General features: G+C 52.9%; 2 protein-coding genes across 2 annotated transcripts; both read right to left on the bottom strand.

Moving 5' to 3' along the window:
* Positions 1-443: 443 nt before the first annotated feature.
* Positions 444-6046, bottom strand: EMH_0037910 (dynamin-like protein, putative; the record flags this gene model as incomplete). Its single annotated transcript, XM_038022593.1, has 15 exons — positions 444-531; positions 839-911; positions 1094-1197; positions 1597-1724; positions 2513-2622; positions 2802-2904; positions 2992-3144; positions 3260-3371; positions 3658-3815; positions 3988-4331; positions 4454-4527; positions 4741-4872; positions 5139-5236; positions 5419-5667; positions 5822-6046. The coding sequence occupies 15 exons, from the start codon at positions 6044-6046 to the stop codon at positions 444-446; spliced, it is 2151 nt and encodes a 716-aa protein (XP_037878447.1).
* Positions 6047-8023: 1977 nt separating this feature from the next.
* EMH_0038020 (uncharacterized protein) lies at positions 8024-14530 on the bottom strand (the record flags this gene model as incomplete). The annotated part of the gene is made up of 11 exons (XM_038022594.1): positions 8024-8267; positions 8376-8717; positions 8859-8983; positions 9100-9225; positions 9468-9644; positions 9796-9955; positions 10066-10233; positions 10376-10493; positions 10605-13494; positions 13612-13953; positions 14159-14530. 11 exons carry the CDS (start codon positions 14528-14530, stop codon positions 8024-8026), a joined length of 5064 nt encoding a protein of 1687 aa, XP_037878448.1.
* Between the last annotated feature and the right edge of the window lie 4569 nt (positions 14531-19099).

The following is a 19099-nucleotide window of genomic DNA, read 5'->3' on the forward strand; positions in this document are numbered from 1 at the left end:
GTCTATGATAGCACTAGGGCGTGCCCCAATTATGCCCTGAAGCTTGTCAGTCTGCTCTTTATAGAGAAGTGGGTGTTTTTCGCTCGAAGAAAGATATGGACGGAAACTGCGTGTTATGCGCTGGGCGAGGTATTGCCTCACTTTGCCTCCTATACACCGAAAACTGCTCCACACTACCATGGCAGCTCAAACGGAGAGCTGAACTAAGCCAGTAATTCCGTGAACCAAAGCCACCTTCACTTCTTCAGGAAAAACAACTGCAAAGTTTGACAGCGACTGGACTGCGCCGAAAATCACCGCCGTCGTGCTGCTCGTATTAGTGTTCAGCTGAGCCTCTTCATTTTGATGTGTCGGGGCTCTCGTTGAACAAAACTTCCGGTATGTGGCTTGGAAGGCCCAATGCGAACGGCTATAGTCACGTCTGGCCATGAAACAAGCAATCGCTAGAGGTGTCGTCTGGCCGGCAACGCAGTGTCCTCCGCCCCGAGCTCCCTCACTTGAGAAATAATCTCAAGTGCACTCCGTATAGATCTGAGAAACGAACATCACACGGTTGATGGCAATTGCAGTAAACGAAAACATCCTAAAGTGTGTATCTGGTAAGGGAACAACAGCCGCACGGGCAGCAGCAGGACTTTGATGATGCGGCATCCAAAAACAAAAGCCAGCTGTATGCGGTGAGACGAGTCAGTTGATACCTCACAAGGCAGAGGCGGTATATCAGCACCACTGTGTAATTTTGATCGAAACACCACGGCCCTTCGCAGTAGAGCATCGAGCACAACGACACCACAAATTTACGACTAGCAAAGAGGGAGCTACCAGTTAGGCTGCTTACTTCAAAAGCTGCTTGCATTGCTGTCGTTTCGCACTGATGTCACCAGCCTCCTTCATGAGCTCCCCAAAGAGCTCTGGTTCGTAGCACATGCGCAGTAAATAACGAGAATCCTGCTGACCAGCAGGAGTCCAACTAGCGATCACTTGTCCCAGCAGTAGGGGAACCACGTTCAGGGGCACTTGTGGCATATCTCGCTCCGAAAGGGTGGTAGAATCTGCTGTGTATGAGGGATTCTACGTGTGAATGGAGCCTGACCTTCTCTGTACAGTTGAGCTACTAGCTCTCTCTGAAGCACATCCTTCGCCGTGTTCACCATAAAGTACATGATCGCCTTTGGAACCGCATCAGCAACGTTCTTCCTGAATGACGTAGAATCAAACAGAACTATTTCCCTCTCGCTGGTAGACTGCAGTAACTAAATTCTGTGCGTGCTCGCTCTTTTTGGGTGCACACCACACCCACATGCAATCAAGCGTACTATAATGAATACATAAATACATTCACAAGTACGTAACATGCAAATGCCAGCTCACACCGAAGAATACAATAATACCATGCATCCACATTTGAGTGCGCAATGCATCTGCAATTCCAGGAAAAGAAACCTGGTTGAGACATATTAGAGGTGTGGGCAGGTGCCACGGGGTAAAAGCGTTATAACTCGTTCAACCCCTAAATGCATATGTTTACTGATGGGACAGATCACCAGTAAGAACACCGGGTTGGGCTATACAGTTATGAACTCGAGATGTACGCACCTGACAATCTGGAAGTAAGACCACAGCAACGACTTGATAAGTTCAGTCTCTATTTGCTCCCGGTCGGATGGGATATCTGACGGCGCGACAACGGGCGGAACTGCGGGCATGCGGATGCCTCCACTACCCTGAGTAGTTGAAGGAGCAAGATTGCCACATAACTAATCCTATGAAATGCTCCCTGCAGTAAAGGCCATCTCTGTAATGATACACCAAGGTAATGTTCACAATGCTGTCCATTCATTACTGAGTTTTGGACTAGAGGAATCAGCTATGCACTACTGGAAGCAGAGCAGATGGGGAGAACAACACATGAGGAAATAGAGCAGGAAAGACACGGCGCAGCAAAGTACCCGAAGCCTGTCGAATGTGTTGGTAAGACGAGCTGTTTACAGCACAAAAGCACACCGCAGGCAAACGAACAAACAAAGATGCACGCCGAGGTAAGCAGGTGCGCGGTATACCGGAAACTCTTAACGTTCACAGTAAGTTGTAGGACAATAACTTGCAACTGGTGATTAATGGGGCATATACTTCGCTACGCAACACCTACATTCTCTGCTGGTACATCTCTCAGCTGCATGAGCAACTTCAGCCCGCTGAGTTGGCAATTGCTGCAGGTGCTGTTGCTGGGGCTGCGCTTGCAGTGTAGCCGGCTGCGCAACAGTGGATGAATTGTTTCTGCTTGTGTGCGGAGAAGGTCGGGGGTTCTTTAGAAAACTGAAAAAACCACCTTGATGCAATACACCTCCAACGCCCTGACGAAATTCACAGGAGACCACAGACGGTTACCACGTACTCAAAATGCATGAGGAAAGCAGTTAGAAGTGCTAACAGAAACCTGCAGCCTAAAAAGCAAAGAAGGTTCCACGCAGATGTGCAATGTCCAGAGCAGTAATGCAGTGCTTCAACCCACAAATTCCCCTCGAGGAGAGGGCGGTGGCTCCTTCTCCGATGGTGCAGACGGCTTCACACTTTGCTGTTGCGGAGGCAGTGGAGGCTGTAGGCAGCTTCCTAATCCCGGCGCTGCAAACAAATCAGAATGGAAAGCGATCCCACAGCTTTTATGCGGTAGGAAGTGATCTGCTTCCATCACTCCTACGCGCGTTGACAGTGCAAGTAGTGCTCCATTGTGAACCCCGCCATCTTGACAAATGCCTAGTGCAATCACACGGTGCGCGTGCGCTCCTCTGCCATTCGCCTACAATAGGAATCGCGTCTGCTGGAGTTACTGTCCCCAAAGAGTCCCGGAAGGGCTTTGTTGCTCATGAAGTCTGGATGATTCGTATTTATGTATGCCAGCTCAATCTGCATGAAACACCCCAAAACGCCACAACGCGAATCGAAAGCGCATCTTTGGGCGCCCGCAGATACAAGCCTTACGTCGCAATTTACCTGGATAATATTGTGGATCATTTGATTTGTAGGGGCCAGGCACCTCTTCAGCACCCCACAAACGACCTCCAGAATGCGGTCTCTGAGATTCGTGAATCGAGACATCTCGGGAAGTTCAGATTTCTCGACGATCTTCTGCAGTTCGTCATACACCTGAAGCACGCACCGGCGCATTTGTGTTTGTTTAAACATAAACATTTCCAATGCAATAGGGCAAAACGATTGTAAGTTCGTCCTGATCGGCCCAAGGTAAGGGTAAATCACATACTTGTTCGACGCAAAGCAACGAAGGAGTCTCTAACTGCTGGATTTGTTTCTTGACCAGGATTTCAAATGCACTTTCCGGCACAAATAGGGCAGCTTTGGGACCCGTAGCGTTCCTGAAAGTCACATGAAGTCAGATGGTAGGCAAATCTCGAGAATCGGAGCAGGCAGCAGGGTGTTCGCACTAGAAAAAGGTGTGGAAACAAATAAAACCACTACTGTCCTGCAGAACAGAGACGATACCCTTGCGTTCTCACGGTTTATAGCTAGCCACAACGTTAAGTTTGACCCGGCGCAAACTACACAGTGTGAAGAGTAACCAGCTCTGAAGGGCATCGCAATTCGTGCAGACGTGTTTGCTCTAGTGTGCTCTCTGACGAGCAAAAATGAAAGAACCCTCACCGGATGGCAGTGCGAATTTCGTGATCGGTGAGGCCGCTGAGCGGGTCGAATTCAGCCAAGGCCCTGCCATACCAATCATGGAAGATGAAATTTATGCGCGCCCCGCCCATCAAATGATCCGAGGAGTGCTGAGACTGCAGCTTCCCGTCAATTGCATCCTGCAGAAGAATGGAGTGACCGCGGAACGACACAGCAGAGGTGACGATGGATGTAAAGAAAAGACTCGCCTACGGCGCCTGCGATTATTGCTATATTTGGTATATGTTGCACGCTTGCCCCCAATACTTCCCACGAATAACATCTGTCGCAATTAATGCTGGGGCGTCCGACCTGAAAATTGCGAGCAAACTTGGAAAAGAAATGTAAAAGCAACGCCCCAGCATTTCCTTTGGCTTCCAGCAGTGGATCCCCGTATCCAGCCAGCTCTGCTTCCGCCTCTTGAAGCCGTTTCTGCAGCCTCTCACGAAGCTCCGGCAACGATTCCCGGATATGCTGCATCAGCACCTGCAGCCAGAAGATCACCAGTGAAAATATGTCCAAATGCGAACCATGGAAAATTAGCATCGTTTTCCCCTCCCACAGTTTTGAGTTTTCATGAATCAGGGATGTAAAGAACTCTACGTGGGGGACCCTTTCGAAGTGCAAGTAAAAGAAATACAGAGTGGAGGGCTTTCCTGATTCAACATTCGCGCAAGATATCGCGTGCCGCAACGGTTCCCCAAGCTCCTGTAAGCCGGGTGACTCTGGAAAAACTTGGCCTCTTCCTCTTGAGCAGCTCTTGGGGAAAGCTGCTCACGTGTCTGGGCGAGACTTCTACACACTACGCCAACAAATCTGAGCACCGGCAGAGCAATGTCAGAGTCGTTCATACTGAAATACGCAGAGCAACGCCACACCTTAACTTAAGAGGGTACGTGAAGGGCATTTGCACTCGGTGCAGAAAAGATGCTCTGCTCATTGGTTGCTTCGCGACAATGTCCTGTCGCACGCATACTTGTCTAAAATCGAATCTGACACACTGTCGCGAAGCAACCGTTGAACAAAGCATATTTTCTGCACCGACTGGAAGTGCCCTGCACGTACCCTCTTCTTAGTGGGTAGACTTTCCCTAGAAGCACGTCAGCACAGTCACAGCCTTCCTCCATTGTGTCGACTTTGGTAACCACTCCGATTGTTCGAATGCCTTCTGGGTCAGCATCTCGAGCGATCTTGAGGCTGAAAGCTCAAGGATATGCAATACAGATGAGACAAAATCGGAAACCATAAGATAGTTTAACTATCGCTGGAAAAACTGGTGCTCGTGCACGCTTCAACACCAGAGAAGCCGCCGCGAAGCCCCATGAACATACGGGAAACTGTTGTACTGAAAAATCAGCACCCAAATAGCTATAAAATAACAGAGACGCCAGAGCGGGGCAGCTCCAGATGCACGCAGAAAACTGCCAAGACGACACACGAAGAGGATGAAGGAAGTTCCTAACCTGTCGGAATTGGCGATATCGGTGTTGGCCGCGGTTATGGCAAGGATAACACAAGAGGGCTGACTTATATACTGCAAGACTATCTTGCGGATTTGCAGCTGCAGCGAAGCAACACAGGCGTAAGGGGCATACCCTCACTAATCTTGATACACACCAGCTAAGCCACGTCTGAAACGGTATTCTAGAGCTGCAAAAGGCACTTAGAGGGACGATGACCACACTATTTGCACAGGCGCCAGAGCCCGGGAACCAGACTAGCTGTGGATGGAGAATGAACCACCTCAATGTCTGACGGCTGATCCCCAACAGGCACTTTTGTAATGCCTGGCAAATCGACAAGCGTCAAGTCAATAACGTTGGGCGAGAAAATCTTGAGGCAAATTGGAATGGGGGAGATGTTCTTCGAGCGGCCCGTCACCCTTTCCGTCTCCCTCTCAATCTCCTTCCTTATCTGTGCAAAGTCCGTGAACCGGTGGCCTGGAGAATGGCTGAACTCCCCCCATTCCGTCGTTCCAGATGTGTGTTGCAGCTGCAAGGCAACGGAGACAACTGGATAAAAGCAGCTATATCTCCCAAAACGACCGTAAGCTCTTGAATGATCCGGCAGGATGAACGGTATATAAAAACGCACGACGCCTCACACTTCAGCATGTGCTCATGCAGAGGCATGGAGGGAGTTTTACTTGAAGTATCAAGGGCCGTCTCGTGACAATACCAGTGCCTCGCGGAAGGAAATCCTTGCCAATCACCGCCTCTAGGACAGAAGATTTCCCCACAGACTGAGCCCCTACGACTGCTATCTGCGGCAGATCAAATGCTGCGCCATCACCGCTTCCCAGAGTCAGGAGCGCGTCCTGAAGACGATTCATGATGGGGATTAATTGCTCCATCTCGGGGGCCCAGTACATGAATCACGTGCCTCAACGGCCATCCAGCATGCTGCATTGCTGAGCAGCAGACTCAACCTTCAACAGAAGAGAAGGATATGCAGTAAGTTTCTTAAGAGCTGCATCCACCGTCTGAACGATTTTTGAGGAGCTTGAATGGATCCTGTGGCCCGCTAGTTCAGAAATCCCAATAGCGGCAGCAACTCCGCCCATGAAAGTGTAAGGGTGCATGTCAGTGAGTCCTTTAAGCAGTAAGTACTAGAGGTCCTCCCGCTGGCTGTAGATGCTCCCTAAGTTTGCAAGGCCCGGAGACAAGCAAGGTAGACAAGATGCCGGATGCGGGCGACTAGCCATACCTAAGCAGGCAAAGAAGGTAAAGACTGCACCAATGGCATCCGAAAGTATTTGAACAGTCGCACTGAACTGCATGAGAGTTCCATACGGCGACACCCCAAGACACGCCACGCATGCAAGGGAGGTCCGTTGTGCCTCACCAGAGACTGTCTCCAAGAGAAGTCAAGTGCTTCCCTTTCCCATATCTCACATTCTCTTCAGTATAAAGGATACTAGCTAAAAATTTCGAAATCCTTCCACCGGAGTCCGGGTCGCCGCCGACTGACCGGAGGATCACAGCCCCGTCCACACTACTCATAAGAAACTAAGAGCGTTGGGAGCAACTAAGCCTACTTGTAGTTCGGTAGGAGTGAACAGCAAAAATATATGTCCGAATCTCAATCCGGTACGTACAAAACTCCGTTGCTCATGCTCAATGCTGACGCTTGCGGTTGGATGCCTAACTTGGTGCCAGCAAATGCAGCTTAGCGAGTCTCCAGCACTCGGTGAAAAGGTAAAGGGAAACGCCACAAAACATGTCGCATTTATAGACAATGACTGTGTTGCCGTGAATACGCCCTAGAGTTGACCGTAACAGGTTCGCTCCTCCCACTGGGAGATGATTAACATGTGCCTAATGCACCACCCTGCCCGCAAGTGGGCTTTCCATTCTGTTTATACGATATATTCTGAAGACTTTTTCTTCCCGAACGGGACTCATCTGCTGCATTGGAAATGCGGCGCATGCTACGCGCTTAACACTACGCCTAACCCCCTCAACTCATATGTTCTGAAAGCCCATCTCCTGTGGCGTGAGGCCCCCCAACTACACTGATTGTCGCTTTGCATGACAACTCGCCACTCCTACTCTGGTCTATACGTATACAGACATGCGTGAGAAAACCGCCCCCAACCGTCTAAAAGGGTGTAAACGGCTATACTTAAAGCTGCAAAGCAGCACGATGTCTCCCGCCACTGGTGTCGCGTGCGTCCGCGCGGGTGCGCACCTTCCACCTTTTAACCGACTCTCAGAAGACGCAATGAGCGCAGCAGGACATAAACATGCCTGCGATACGGTGCAACAGAGCACCAACGACGGCAGCAGACTGCATCGCCCTCCGCGCTCCCTTCATTTTGCAGGGGTCGATGAGTAGCCTGCTCACCCCCGGTGCAGCAGAGATAGCAGCTTTATTTGTTCCCGTCACGAGGCCAATGGTGCCGAAGTCTACTCAGCGCCCGACAAGGAAGGCAATGCCGCCTTCTCTGCATATCTGTATAACAGACAGAAGCCCCTTGTGAGAACTAACAAAACCCACAAGCGCGACCCCTTCCCCTTGGGTGGAGGGGCAGCAGAAAAGCCGTTTCCCCCCTAATACTGCCGTCCTTAGACGGGAAATCCCTACAAACGGTAACTGGTTCTATTCAATAATGTGCAAACGTCTCAGCAGCCGTTTGTACATCATTGGCATGCCATGCCGGTTTCCCTCTGCGCTTGCGCATTGCGTAAGACATGGTTACCAACACGTTCCCTGCACGCGTCTTCTCAACCGATTAGGAGTCTTCCGATCTTTCTTCCTGAAGATACTGTACACGCCGTGCAATCCTCAAAATAGGGCAGGTTCGCCACAAAATACCGTCTTATTGTTCGCAGCTATCTTTCCAGCGTTACGCCCTTGCACGGGCAGGCCGTGCAAAACCAGCTGGGCCAGCTTCCGCTGGAGAACATCTCGACTGAGAACACTTTAGCTGCTTGTGATTGAAACGCAGAAGGGCCTGGAACTTCTCAAGCATCATCCGCGTGTTCTTTCCGTAAGCCTTTCCCAGCTCCTCATGCGCCCCACACTCTGTAACGGCTTCATCACAATCAGTCATGTCACTTCCATCTGTTAAGTAAAATCCAGCATGGGAGCTGCGCACAGAGCAGAAGCGCAGCAGCACAGGAAGACGAGCTGGTAATGCATCGTTACACTAACCAATATAGGGTGCACGATAGTTCCACAATGCTACGCGACCCTACCTGTCCGGGCACTCCTGCATTGGGCAGCAGTCATCCCCGCAATATTTCGTCTTTGTTTGTTCGAGTTCTGCGCGAGCAATTGCAATTCTTGCCTTCGCTTCAGCTGAATCGAGAGTCTCCCTTCTATATCTTTTTGGCGTGCGCTGCTGCTTGCTCCCTGTTTTAACCTCTCGGCATGCACGGTTTTGCCGTCGGTTACGATGCTGCTGCTGAAGCCGTTCTGCTTCCACGGCAGTGTCATCTCGCTTCTCCGGCTCCCGTTCCCGTCTGTCTTTTGTGCAGGGATGGAGCCGCAGACCAAACTGTACAACGGATTGCGCTGCGCGCATGCCAGTGTCGAACCTGAAAACAAGATTCAGACTCAGGCAGACGGCAGCCAAACTGTTGAATCGCATCTACCATCACTCGTCGCTCCAAATCGCTCTCCGGGCTTCTGAGGCTGACAGAACTTGCCCCAGAACGGCACAAATTTGTGCAACTTACGCTCCATCAACACACTGGCTGTAAGAATCCGAACAAAATTCTCCAGCGAACGCTACCCGGGGAGCTTCTAAAGGATGTGGAGCCCTCAGCCAGCGCCAGTGCGTTGCCATGTCGGCACCAGGTTTCTGCAGTTCCACCCCACACAATAAATCCCGTTTGCCCATCTGCACATGGAAACGCTAGTCAGCTGTACGACACCGTTCCTGAATCGATATCTATATCTGCAGAGATATTGACTCACTGGGTATGAGTAAGACCCCCTGGAGTACTTGTCGGAATGCCAACGGGTGACAACAGAAGCTACAAGGGCTGGGCGAGGGACGTAACCAAACAGTTTTCGCAGGTCATCAAGCACCTCTTGAGCCACCTAAAGGAAAATTAACCATCACCCGACCCAGTTCACAAGCCAAACGTAACCCCCAACTGCTATTCCACTCTAGGACTCACTACTGCCAGGTCTACTAACCGTGGCAAGTACGGCGACCAGTCTCAGTCGTGAAACCCATGCATAAATAATCGATACACAGCATCTATGCTAGTTGAGGCACTTGGCGTTCTGTAAACTCCTACAAAGCTCATTACTTCTCGCTGATGCACAACATAACTAACCTCTTCGTCAGTCAGGGAGTCAATAGCAAGGGATGCAGGAGGGAACAGATGGGCTAGAATACACCCCTTCTTCCCGTATGCATGTAGGTTCAAATACTGGAAGCGCGAATAAGGGGAAGAAAAAGAAGGAATCGAATGCGACCAGAAGACGTCGGATGGCGCAACCCGCAGCACCACCTGCAACAAAACCCAACCCGTCTCGTCAATTTTTCCGCCCCCCCCCTGTCTCCGCTGAAACAAGGGATGTGCGTGAGAACAATATAGTCACTTGCGAACAGCGTCCGTGTTCCTCAGCAACAACGGATGGGGCATGCTCTCGGAAACCCACCTTGTTGTGCACGCCCATGCCGACAGCCGCGAGAGCCGCCACCTTCTCGGCTGGGAGAGGTGGCTGAAACGTCACGCAAGCAGCCGCCCCCTCATCTTCCTCTGGAGGCTGTTGTAGCAGAGATACGGGCAGCGCTACGAGGACAAACCGTGAACGGAGCCTTAGTCACAAAACACAGCAAAAATGTGTTGTATGCACATACGCGAGACCACACTGAAGCGGATCAAGCAGAAGCACTGTTGATTGTCGCATTTAGTGCTGAATGCTCACTCTTGCGCTTCATTAGAGTTCTCGTCAGAGTGGCATCGGACAAGACAAGGGAATGCAGAGTCTTCTTCCGAAACAGAGACACAGGAGACGCGAGTGTTGAGACGGAGTCGATCTGGTGACAGCTGGCCACGAAGCATGTCCACAAGCCACCTCCAGCTCATGCAGATGCTGCAACAAAAACCCGATCCGAACAGCAAGGGAACCGGTTGGTGAGGCCACTCGCTTTCCCACTATAATGAGACTTTATATACGGCTCCCTGTAGCGCTGAGGGCACATTCTATCAAAATATGCCCCACTGAAAATGCGTACAGGTCGGAAGATACGGAAGGAGGTATAGCTGCAAACGGCCTAACAACCTGCGACTTCTTCCGGTCTCTCTCCGCAAATGCGAATGACAAATTCTTGGCATAGCGCTGCAACCCAGGCCCTGAAGAGGCACAGACAACGCAGAAACGAGAAATGCCTGAATGCAGACTCGCGCAACGTAGCCAGTCAACTGGTACAAGAACCTCCTGCGCTAGCGGCACTAAAGACATACAAGCAAGGAGCCGATACTTCGGGTCGTGATATCTCTCCACGTCGCGCTTCAGCTTGGGAGTCTGAAAGAAGGCAAAAAAGGCGGCGCTAACGTCCCCTAAAGGAGCTACGAAGCCGAACCGGCTCCGTAGCATCCGGACGACCATCGCCTCCACATGGCAAGCACAGCACTCGCCTACAGCAATTTCACTTCCACTGGGACTGTTGCTGCTCTTGTCAACCCCTGAAATGGCCAAGGAACATAAATTCTTCAGCCTTTGTAGCAGCGTTTCCACCAGCCCCCTCAACGCTGATGGCAAATCTAATGACTCGAAAGTATTCTGGTGAGGTGGGGTGTCTGCATTCCCGGACCCTGAATGATGTATTTCGCATGCAGGCAGGAGCCCTCGTGAAGCAGAAACTGTCGCTGCATCCGCTGTTCCTTCAGCCTCCAGAAGCGCAGCCGCCTCCCTATTGAGCAGCGTAAGAACAGAAACGGATGTCCCTGTTCCTTGCTGCCCAGCAGTCAACGACACGGGAGTGGCGAGGCGCGAAAAAAGAGCATGAGCAAGCGACACAACCAGCATGCAGAAACGCCGCCCTCCTCTTAGCCAATCGAAGTAGTAAGGATTTTCCCATCCAGTTTCCCCAGGAACTACAGCAACGCGGCACTCTGGAGAAGCAGCAGCGAGGTGATAGACGCTACAACCCTTTCTACGAGGCTTCAGCCTGACATCATTCTCGTTCCCCGTCAGCCCATGCATGTAATTGGCCCCTCCATCAATGCAGACGCTGCCATCCCTCCCTGACCTTCCCTTTCTACCACATGCCTTCCTGCCAACCCCCTTCTGCTGCCGCTGCTGCTGCTCCTCCGGCGATGCTGGGAGCGTCACCGACCACACGCGTCCCCCCAAACGACCTCTTGCCTCTATCACCTGATAATCCACTCCTGCTCTCTGGCAATGGAGAGCTCCCGCCAGACCAGCAACGCCACCGCCAACAATAAGCACATCGAAGAAACGGACAGGATGTCCACTCGCAGTGCCCTTGTTGCAATTATTGCTGGAGTCATTATCAGTTTCAGTTGCCCCCAATTCGGCCTTCGCCGCAACTCCCCCACCCCCCGCAGCAGCCGCACCGAAATTGCCTGTTCCTGGTGGCCCCTGCGTGGGAGGTTGCGCGGTGCGGCTTGCCCCGCCCCCGGCCCCCGCACTTGTCCCGCTGGAGCCTCCGGCGGAGGGACCTCCGGCGCCCGCGCCACCGCCTGGGCCTCCTCCGGCGCCTCTGTCGGATTCAGAGTCGGAGGAGTCGCCAGTATCTTCGCTATCTTCATCTTCATCGCCTTCTCCCTCGATATCGTCTTCCCCCTCTTCGTCATCGTCTTCTGTCCCAGCTGCTGCTCCGGAAGCTCCCGACCCGGGTTTCGTCGTACTCCCCCCCGCCACACCGGAGGAGGAGGCAGCAGCACGTTGCTGCTGCTGCTGCTGCTGCATACGGAGAAGCAGCAACTGTTGCTCTTGTAGCTGCTGATGAAGAGAAGCAGCCCCTCCAGTATCTCCCTGCAGCTGCCCCCCTGATCTGGGGATCTGCTGTTGCTGCGCCGGCGTTGCTGCTACGTTGTCCGTCTTGTCCTGACGGCTGGCATCTGGCGCTGCAGGCTGGTGGGGAGCCTTCTGCAGCGGAGCCGCCGAAGCAGCATTTGCTGCTGGCGAAGCCTTCCCCTGTACCTCCTGATGCTGCTGTAGTTGCTGCCACGGCTCCTGCGGTGATGCGCACGCGTTGTGCTGCGGGTCCCACATGTTCAAATAACAAAAGAATTTGGGGCGAAGAGCCTCGGCATCCACGTCAGCGGGTAATCGGCGCCACTTCTTACATGAACGACACTCAAGCCACTTCCCACCACGCTCTGTTGCTGATGCTGCAGCTGTCTCTGGAACTCCTTCACGACGCTCTGCAGTGCCTGCAGCAGCTCCACCAGCCGCGGGAGCCGCCGCTACTGCAGCCCCCGGAGCGTTCGCTGCCGCATTGGGTGTCGCTCTGCGCGCAGCGTCGAGCAGCCGAACCTGTTGCTGCTGAAGTAATTGCAGCTGCTGCTGCTGTAGCAATTGTAGTTGTTGCAGCTGCCCTCCAGCTCCAGTGGAAGCCGACGCTGCAGGATGCTGCTGCTGTTGGCCTTGTGGGAGCTTCGCCTGCTGCAGTTGCTGCTGCAGTTGTAGCTGCTGCTGCGCAGCGGGCGTGGCACTGCGTTGGCCAGACGCAGCAGCAGCAGCAGCGAGCTGCTGCTGTCGAAGGAGCTGCGCCGGAGGGTCCGCCTTTGTGTCTGGTTTCGTCGCTTCTGCAGCCCTAGAAACGTTTGCAGTTCGCTGTCTTTTTGCAGCGCTTTGCTGGAGCTGCTGCTGCTGCCTCTGGAGGGCTGCTGCTGCCTCGAGAAGCCGCTGCTGACTCTGCTGCTGCTGTTGCTCCTGCTGCGCAGGATCGGGCTCCTCAGGAGCTTCACAAGAAGCGAACTGTGGGGCCCAGGTATTCATTCGGCAGAACCACTTCTCGCTTGTGATTGGATTCGGGGCTCTTCTCCACTTGTTACAGGCGTCGCATTGCACCCAATTGTCATACACGACTGGCGGTTGCTGCTGCAGCTGCTGCAGCAGCTGGTGTTGTTGTTGCTGTAGCTGCTGCAAAAGCTGCTGTTGCTGCGCTTGCTGCATCTGGTGCTGAAGTTGCTGCTGCAACAACTGTTGCTGTAGCGCCGGAAGATTATTTGCGGCAGCTGGACCACCCCTCTGCTGTTGCTGTCCCAGCTGTTGTTGCAAGAGGTTCTGTCGCACAAGCGCAGCAGCAGACGCAGCAGCATCCGCAGGAGGTATGAGCCCTGGAGCAAGAACAGGCGTTCCTCCTGAAGCTGCTGCCGAGCCCTGCGACGGAAAAACGATGGGCTTATGCACACTGTCGAGCTCTAACAGCTACGTGAACACTACCAAATGCTCTGAACAACCCCCCAGAAAATCCATGTTCCAGCTAAGACGACTTACTGCATCTCCTGCTCCGTTGCCACTCTGAACTGTCCGCTGCGCCGCCGCCGTTCCCTTGGACGTAGCCTTCGACTTCGCCTTCGCCTTCGCCTTTGGTCTCGCTGCAGCACCACCAGCACCGCGCTGCTGCTGCAACAGCTGTTGCTGTTGCAGTTGCTGCTGCTGAAGCACTTGCTGCTGATTGCGAGTGGGTTGCTGCTGCTGCTGCATCTGTGCAGCCGGGTCTGGCTGCTCCGGTACACTGCAGGAAGCGTAGCGCCGGTCCCAAGTGTTTTGCTCACACACCCAGCTGGGCAATGTTATTTCGTAGGGAGCGACGCGCCACTTGTCGCAGCGGTCGCACTGCACGCAAGCACCGACAAAGCAACAGCGCAGGCAGAAGGCATACTACCTGGGCACACTTATTCAAATGCGAAGGCCATCATAGCGACTCCGCAAAAGGAGGTGCACTCACGCAACGCCCACAATAAAATAATACGTCCGCCGTAGCACATGCAAGTGCGCAGAGCTAGTACCAGGGGGAGCCAAAGCTCGAGAAATAGCTTACCTGGACCCAGTGAACCTTTTCAGGTTCCTGCTGCTGCTGCTGCTGCTGCAGGAACTGTTCCTGTTGTTCCAAGTGCAAAAGCCTCTGCTGGACGCCCGAAGCACCAGACGTCCCCTGAAGTTTCGCCGTGATGCCCTGCTGTTGCTGCTGCATCCGCAGCAGTTGCTGCTGTACGTGCAAGTTGGCAGGTAGTTGGTTCTGCGGAAACTGCAGGCGAGGCTGCTGAGCTGCAGCAGCCTGTGGGGGAGGTGCGGCTGCTGCGGCGGCGGCTTGAGGCTGCTGTTGCTGTTGCTGTTGCTGCTGTCCCTGCTGCAGCCCCATTGTCAACAGCGGCTGCTGTTGGGCTCCCTGCTGTTGCTGCTGCAAGGCCATTGCCTCCCGTGAAGCGAAAGAAAATTCCCCTTACTGGTCAACCTACGCTGGGCACAGTCTCAGACTGTCATAACTACGCCTTCACTAGCTATGTCGGAAAGGGTAGACGCCCAGGCAGCGTGTGTACTGGACGACACAGCACGACCCAGGAGCACTCGGCATGGGGGCGCGGGAACTGAAGAACACGATATTGGAGTCACTGTACACCCGCCAGATAAACAGAAAAGCCGAACCTCGACGCTATCAATCGAACTCGAGCGCAAGCCAAGTCGAAAAAGGCGCAGCACAGAGTACTCAAAACGGCTGCTGGCCACAACTTACGAGTTGTCGCTTCGCCGTCCCCTCCACAGGCCAAACGTATTCCGCCTGTGAAGAATCTGACAAGTTCTACCCAAATAATTGAAAAGAAACGCTATCACCTCCCTGGACAGCGATGCCAGCTGTGGCTACTCCAGTGGCAGGCCACAGCCGGACGAGAGTTCACGTGGGGGGGTGAGGGTGCGACTGCAGCCTGCTGTGTGGTAGGGCCCCTTGCGTCTTACTGTCCTTTCATCATACCATATGGTTTACTACGTTTTACTGCACAACGCGATCAGGACATTGTACGTACTTGTTGCGAGGGTTGCTTATCAGGCTTGGCCGAGCACCAGACCCCCACATGGCATTATAGTTGTTGCAGCCCAGCTCCACCCGGGCAACCACTTGAGGCCGGCAACGGCGAGCCACCCCGTTTCATTCTGATATGAATATTTTTGTTAGATTCATTGCAACATCATGAGCATTTGCAGCGGTGTGCATACTGGGGCCCCTGTAACGCATATGGGGGGTGTCTGTCTGGCGGTAGTTGTGCAAAGCTTTCGGCAAGACAACACGCAACATTATGTTATGCAGCAGCCGGCTATATCTACGTATCTTTCTATTCTATACATTTTTGGTGTAGTCCAGGTCGTTTTGTACTCCCGGATTGCTCAGTAGGGCGGCGTCTGGAGCGACCTTTGCCATACATGCGCTTCGGGAGGGAAGGTGCGTCGTGATATGCTAACTAGTACCCGAGGTGACCATTCTCAAGATTAATAGGCACAATGTACATTACCAGTGTACAGCGGTGTAGTAGTGCTACATTCCGTTGACTTGGTGTTAGAATTTTCGCCTGCCGCCGGCCTCCAGTTGAGGATGTACTGCATGTGTAGCGTCGTTTGCCGCGAGTTACGACACGAGTTTTCATGTGGCCTTGCTAGGCTGCCAGCACAGATATACAAATGCTCAGCAAGTGTATACAGAGGCAATACATGCAGCAAAGAAAGCCCAGTTGTGCCTAGACATGAGGCTGTGTTGCCCTATCAGCAAAACATGTTTTAATTGCGGGGTGGGGTGGGACTCATGTGGAGCCACCGCCCCTCCGGCAACCCGAGGCCATGAAGTGCTGCGCTAAGGCAGCCTGGGAACACGGGAGGGGGGTCAGGTGCTCTTCGGAAACTCTGACCTTGAGTGTGGCTTCACTGCACCTCGCGAGGATCCTCGAATGAGGACACGGACTTTCGTTGCAGTCTGAGGTCGGTACGGTGCTTCCTCCTTGCGTGCAAGCTCTCCCAAAAGGGATGGATAGGGGTGTTTCAAGCGTATAGAGTGTTGGGTCATGCAGCGAAGGGAGCTTGGTTATGCTTGCGCGCAGGGTTGCCCTGCAGCACATTTGACGAGGAAAACCGATCTTTTCAGCGAGCGATCGTGGGCTGTAGCACACTCCACGAACTTACCATTAAGGTTAGCAGCAAGCTGCTGACTAAAGCGTCCGATGTGTCGTCTCCTGCACCATCTCCGTACGAGCCCCAGGCCCTTGTGAAACTGTGCACACGGAGCGTATCGAGAGTACTCGGTCTTTGTCGAAGAGCGTCGTGAACGATGATCGAGTCGAATAAAATCAATATAAGAACTTCAGAAACGCATCTGGCATCAAATATAGCTCCGGTGTAGTAAAGGAAGGGCTGTTCAAGTGCCTCGGTTCTGGGGAAAGAAGGCGGCCTGACAGGAGTTGCAACGTACCTCGGTGCCACTACTGTTGCATTGCAGCCCCACGTGCAACTCTAGCTAAACACCTTATGCTGGATGAGCTAGCCCGGAAGACAATTGTTGAGCAGTTACTTGACCCGTAGAAGGCAGTGTGCATGCAAGTAGAAGCGCACGCTCGGCCTGCGGAGAGACCACGCTACATCTTGCTTCCCTCTCCTCCACGCAGCACAAGCATTCACCTGCCTGGACGCGCAGAAAGGGTTCGTTGGATCGGGCAGACGGGTCCCGCCACAATTGCTGATTCTCCCTCTGCAAGGCACGGCGTTGCATGCTCCACTGGTCTTAGTGCCCTCCAGTGTGCCTTTGCAGCTGCTCTCCGTTGCATTCTGTTGGTCGCCTGCTTCCGTATTGCCATTTTCTTCGTCATCTCTTTGCTGGCAGCCCAAAGCCAATGTTGCTGCTGTTGCAGTGAACGACGCCCATGGCGACATCGGGGGGGCCGCTGATCCGTGAGAAAAGCATTCATAGGTATGGCCGCACAAATTGGAAACAAGTAAAGCAAGAAGTCACAATAATATTGAGGCATTATAGCTCGAGGCCGTGCAGCTGAAGAAGGAGTGCTGATGATATGGCCTTCGCGCTGCTGCTGCTGTCCGCTGCAGAGGACACGCCTGCAGCGACACTGCCAGCGAGCTGGCGAAGGACAGCTGCTGCGGCTCTGCTGCACTGCTGAGGCGTCGCTCCTGCTGCGTCGCTGCTGTTGCTGTCCCCATGGCTGCTGCTGCGCACGCCACAGGCGTTCCTTCTGCTGCTTCCGTTGACTCTCTTAGTGCAGCAGCAACAGAACACCTGCGACTACATTTCGGTCCACTGGCGGTTGCAACAGCAGCAGCAGCTGTTGTTGCGCTCATAACAAAGGCTTCTAGAACTCCAAATTCGCTTTCATCTCCAATACAATCAGATGGAGCTGCTGCAGGAGCGTTTGCTGCGACTGGCTGAACCATATAAGCAACTTCCGGGCGAGACATGCCAATCGTTGCCGTAGTGAGCGGGGGCCCGTCGTGCTGCCCCCCTCCCCCCCAGCTCGACAAGCACTAAAGGGTGGAACTCAACCCTAAAATATCGGAAAATATGAAGTTGCAGTCGTTAGCGGTGACGAACTAAGCATAGGTAGGGCGACGAGCATAGCTCACAGCAGAAAAGGAATTACCACTGTAGATCGAACAGTTACAAAGATGCACGCCTCTCTACGCACGCAACCAAGCAATAGTCCGCGAAGGTTTGTGTGCGGCCCCATTTCACACCTCGCCGTTTATGCCAACGCTTGTGGGAAGTTGCTCGTGCGTATGGGGAAAGTTCGGGGGAAACTGCGATAATTCCCTGAACTGTTTTAGAAAGCTAACGTAAATGGTATGATAGCATCTCCAGGCCGGCGGTAAGGTGAGGATAAAAGCTAACAACAACAACTAGCAACAGTGGGTTTAGCAAGTTACGACTTGCAACTGAAGTCAGCAGCTGTGGGAGGACCTCTTCGGTATCCGTGACAACTGTCCAACGGGGGACGGCGGGCTCCTCGGAAAATGAAAGAAACAATGGCAGATCCAAGTAGCAACAGCGTTACGTATATGAAACGGTCTGGGCTCTCCATGTCGAGGTAAACAGAATTACAGGTTGCAGGTCTCCTGGCTAAACGGCAGCTGGATGCCTGTCAGAGCGCGATCAGTGCTCTGGAGTGAGAGACTACTATTCTGCGTATTGAAAAGCTGACACGCGAATAGGACAGGCACTGGCCTGGTGGGAATATGTACAGAAAGAAAGGGGAGAAAGCAAGTACTCCGCGACCCAGCTACTCGGTGAGAGTTTCTGACACAGCAGCTCCATTTTTGGGGTTGCGGAGTAGTCACCGTTATAGAATACGTGCATGCAGAGCAAACATCCATACTTGGAAAATCACTTCAGCAGGTTGAAAAAGTAGAAAGGGAGCAGATGCAGCTTAAATCGCAGCTACAAGCCTAAGTGTGCGTACATCAAGAATCCAGTTATGTAAGGAGACAGCTTGTGGAGCAGCGGAGCCAAACAGAGGTCAAAAAGCAATTAGAAAGAGGTATCAGCGGTTGTATGCTGATTGGTAATATCCACAGTGGAACGTCACGTCCGTAGAATAAAAGCACTCATCATCACGGGACCCTCCACTAATCCGGACAAATTAGCCAACTGAGATTGCAGGATCAGCTCAAATACACTTACCACAGAATGGACAATCGTGGAGATGGGATTTAATCTCTCAAGGAAACAATGACTAGGCTGACGGCATCTGCCGAGGCAAATGCTTCAATCTAGAAAACCATCAATCGCAGCCTACGAAGCTTCTGTTTAGCAGACCAAATACAGAACCGTCACGCAACTAGCACTTGCAATAACTAAAATTTCAAGGACTTCGAAGAATGTAGCTCAACGAACGAGGCAAGCGCTGCCGTCGTTCTCTCTCCAACGAACTTGATGGGCGTGTCCGAACCCTTCTTGAAAAACCAGACAGTTGGGAATCCCGTCACTTTGTACTTC

Source organism: Eimeria mitis, genomic scaffold (assembly GCF_000499745.2).
Source record: "Eimeria mitis Houghton genomic scaffold, Emh_scaff35, whole genome shotgun sequence".
NCBI lineage: Eukaryota > Apicomplexa > Conoidasida > Eucoccidiorida > Eimeriidae > Eimeria > Eimeria mitis.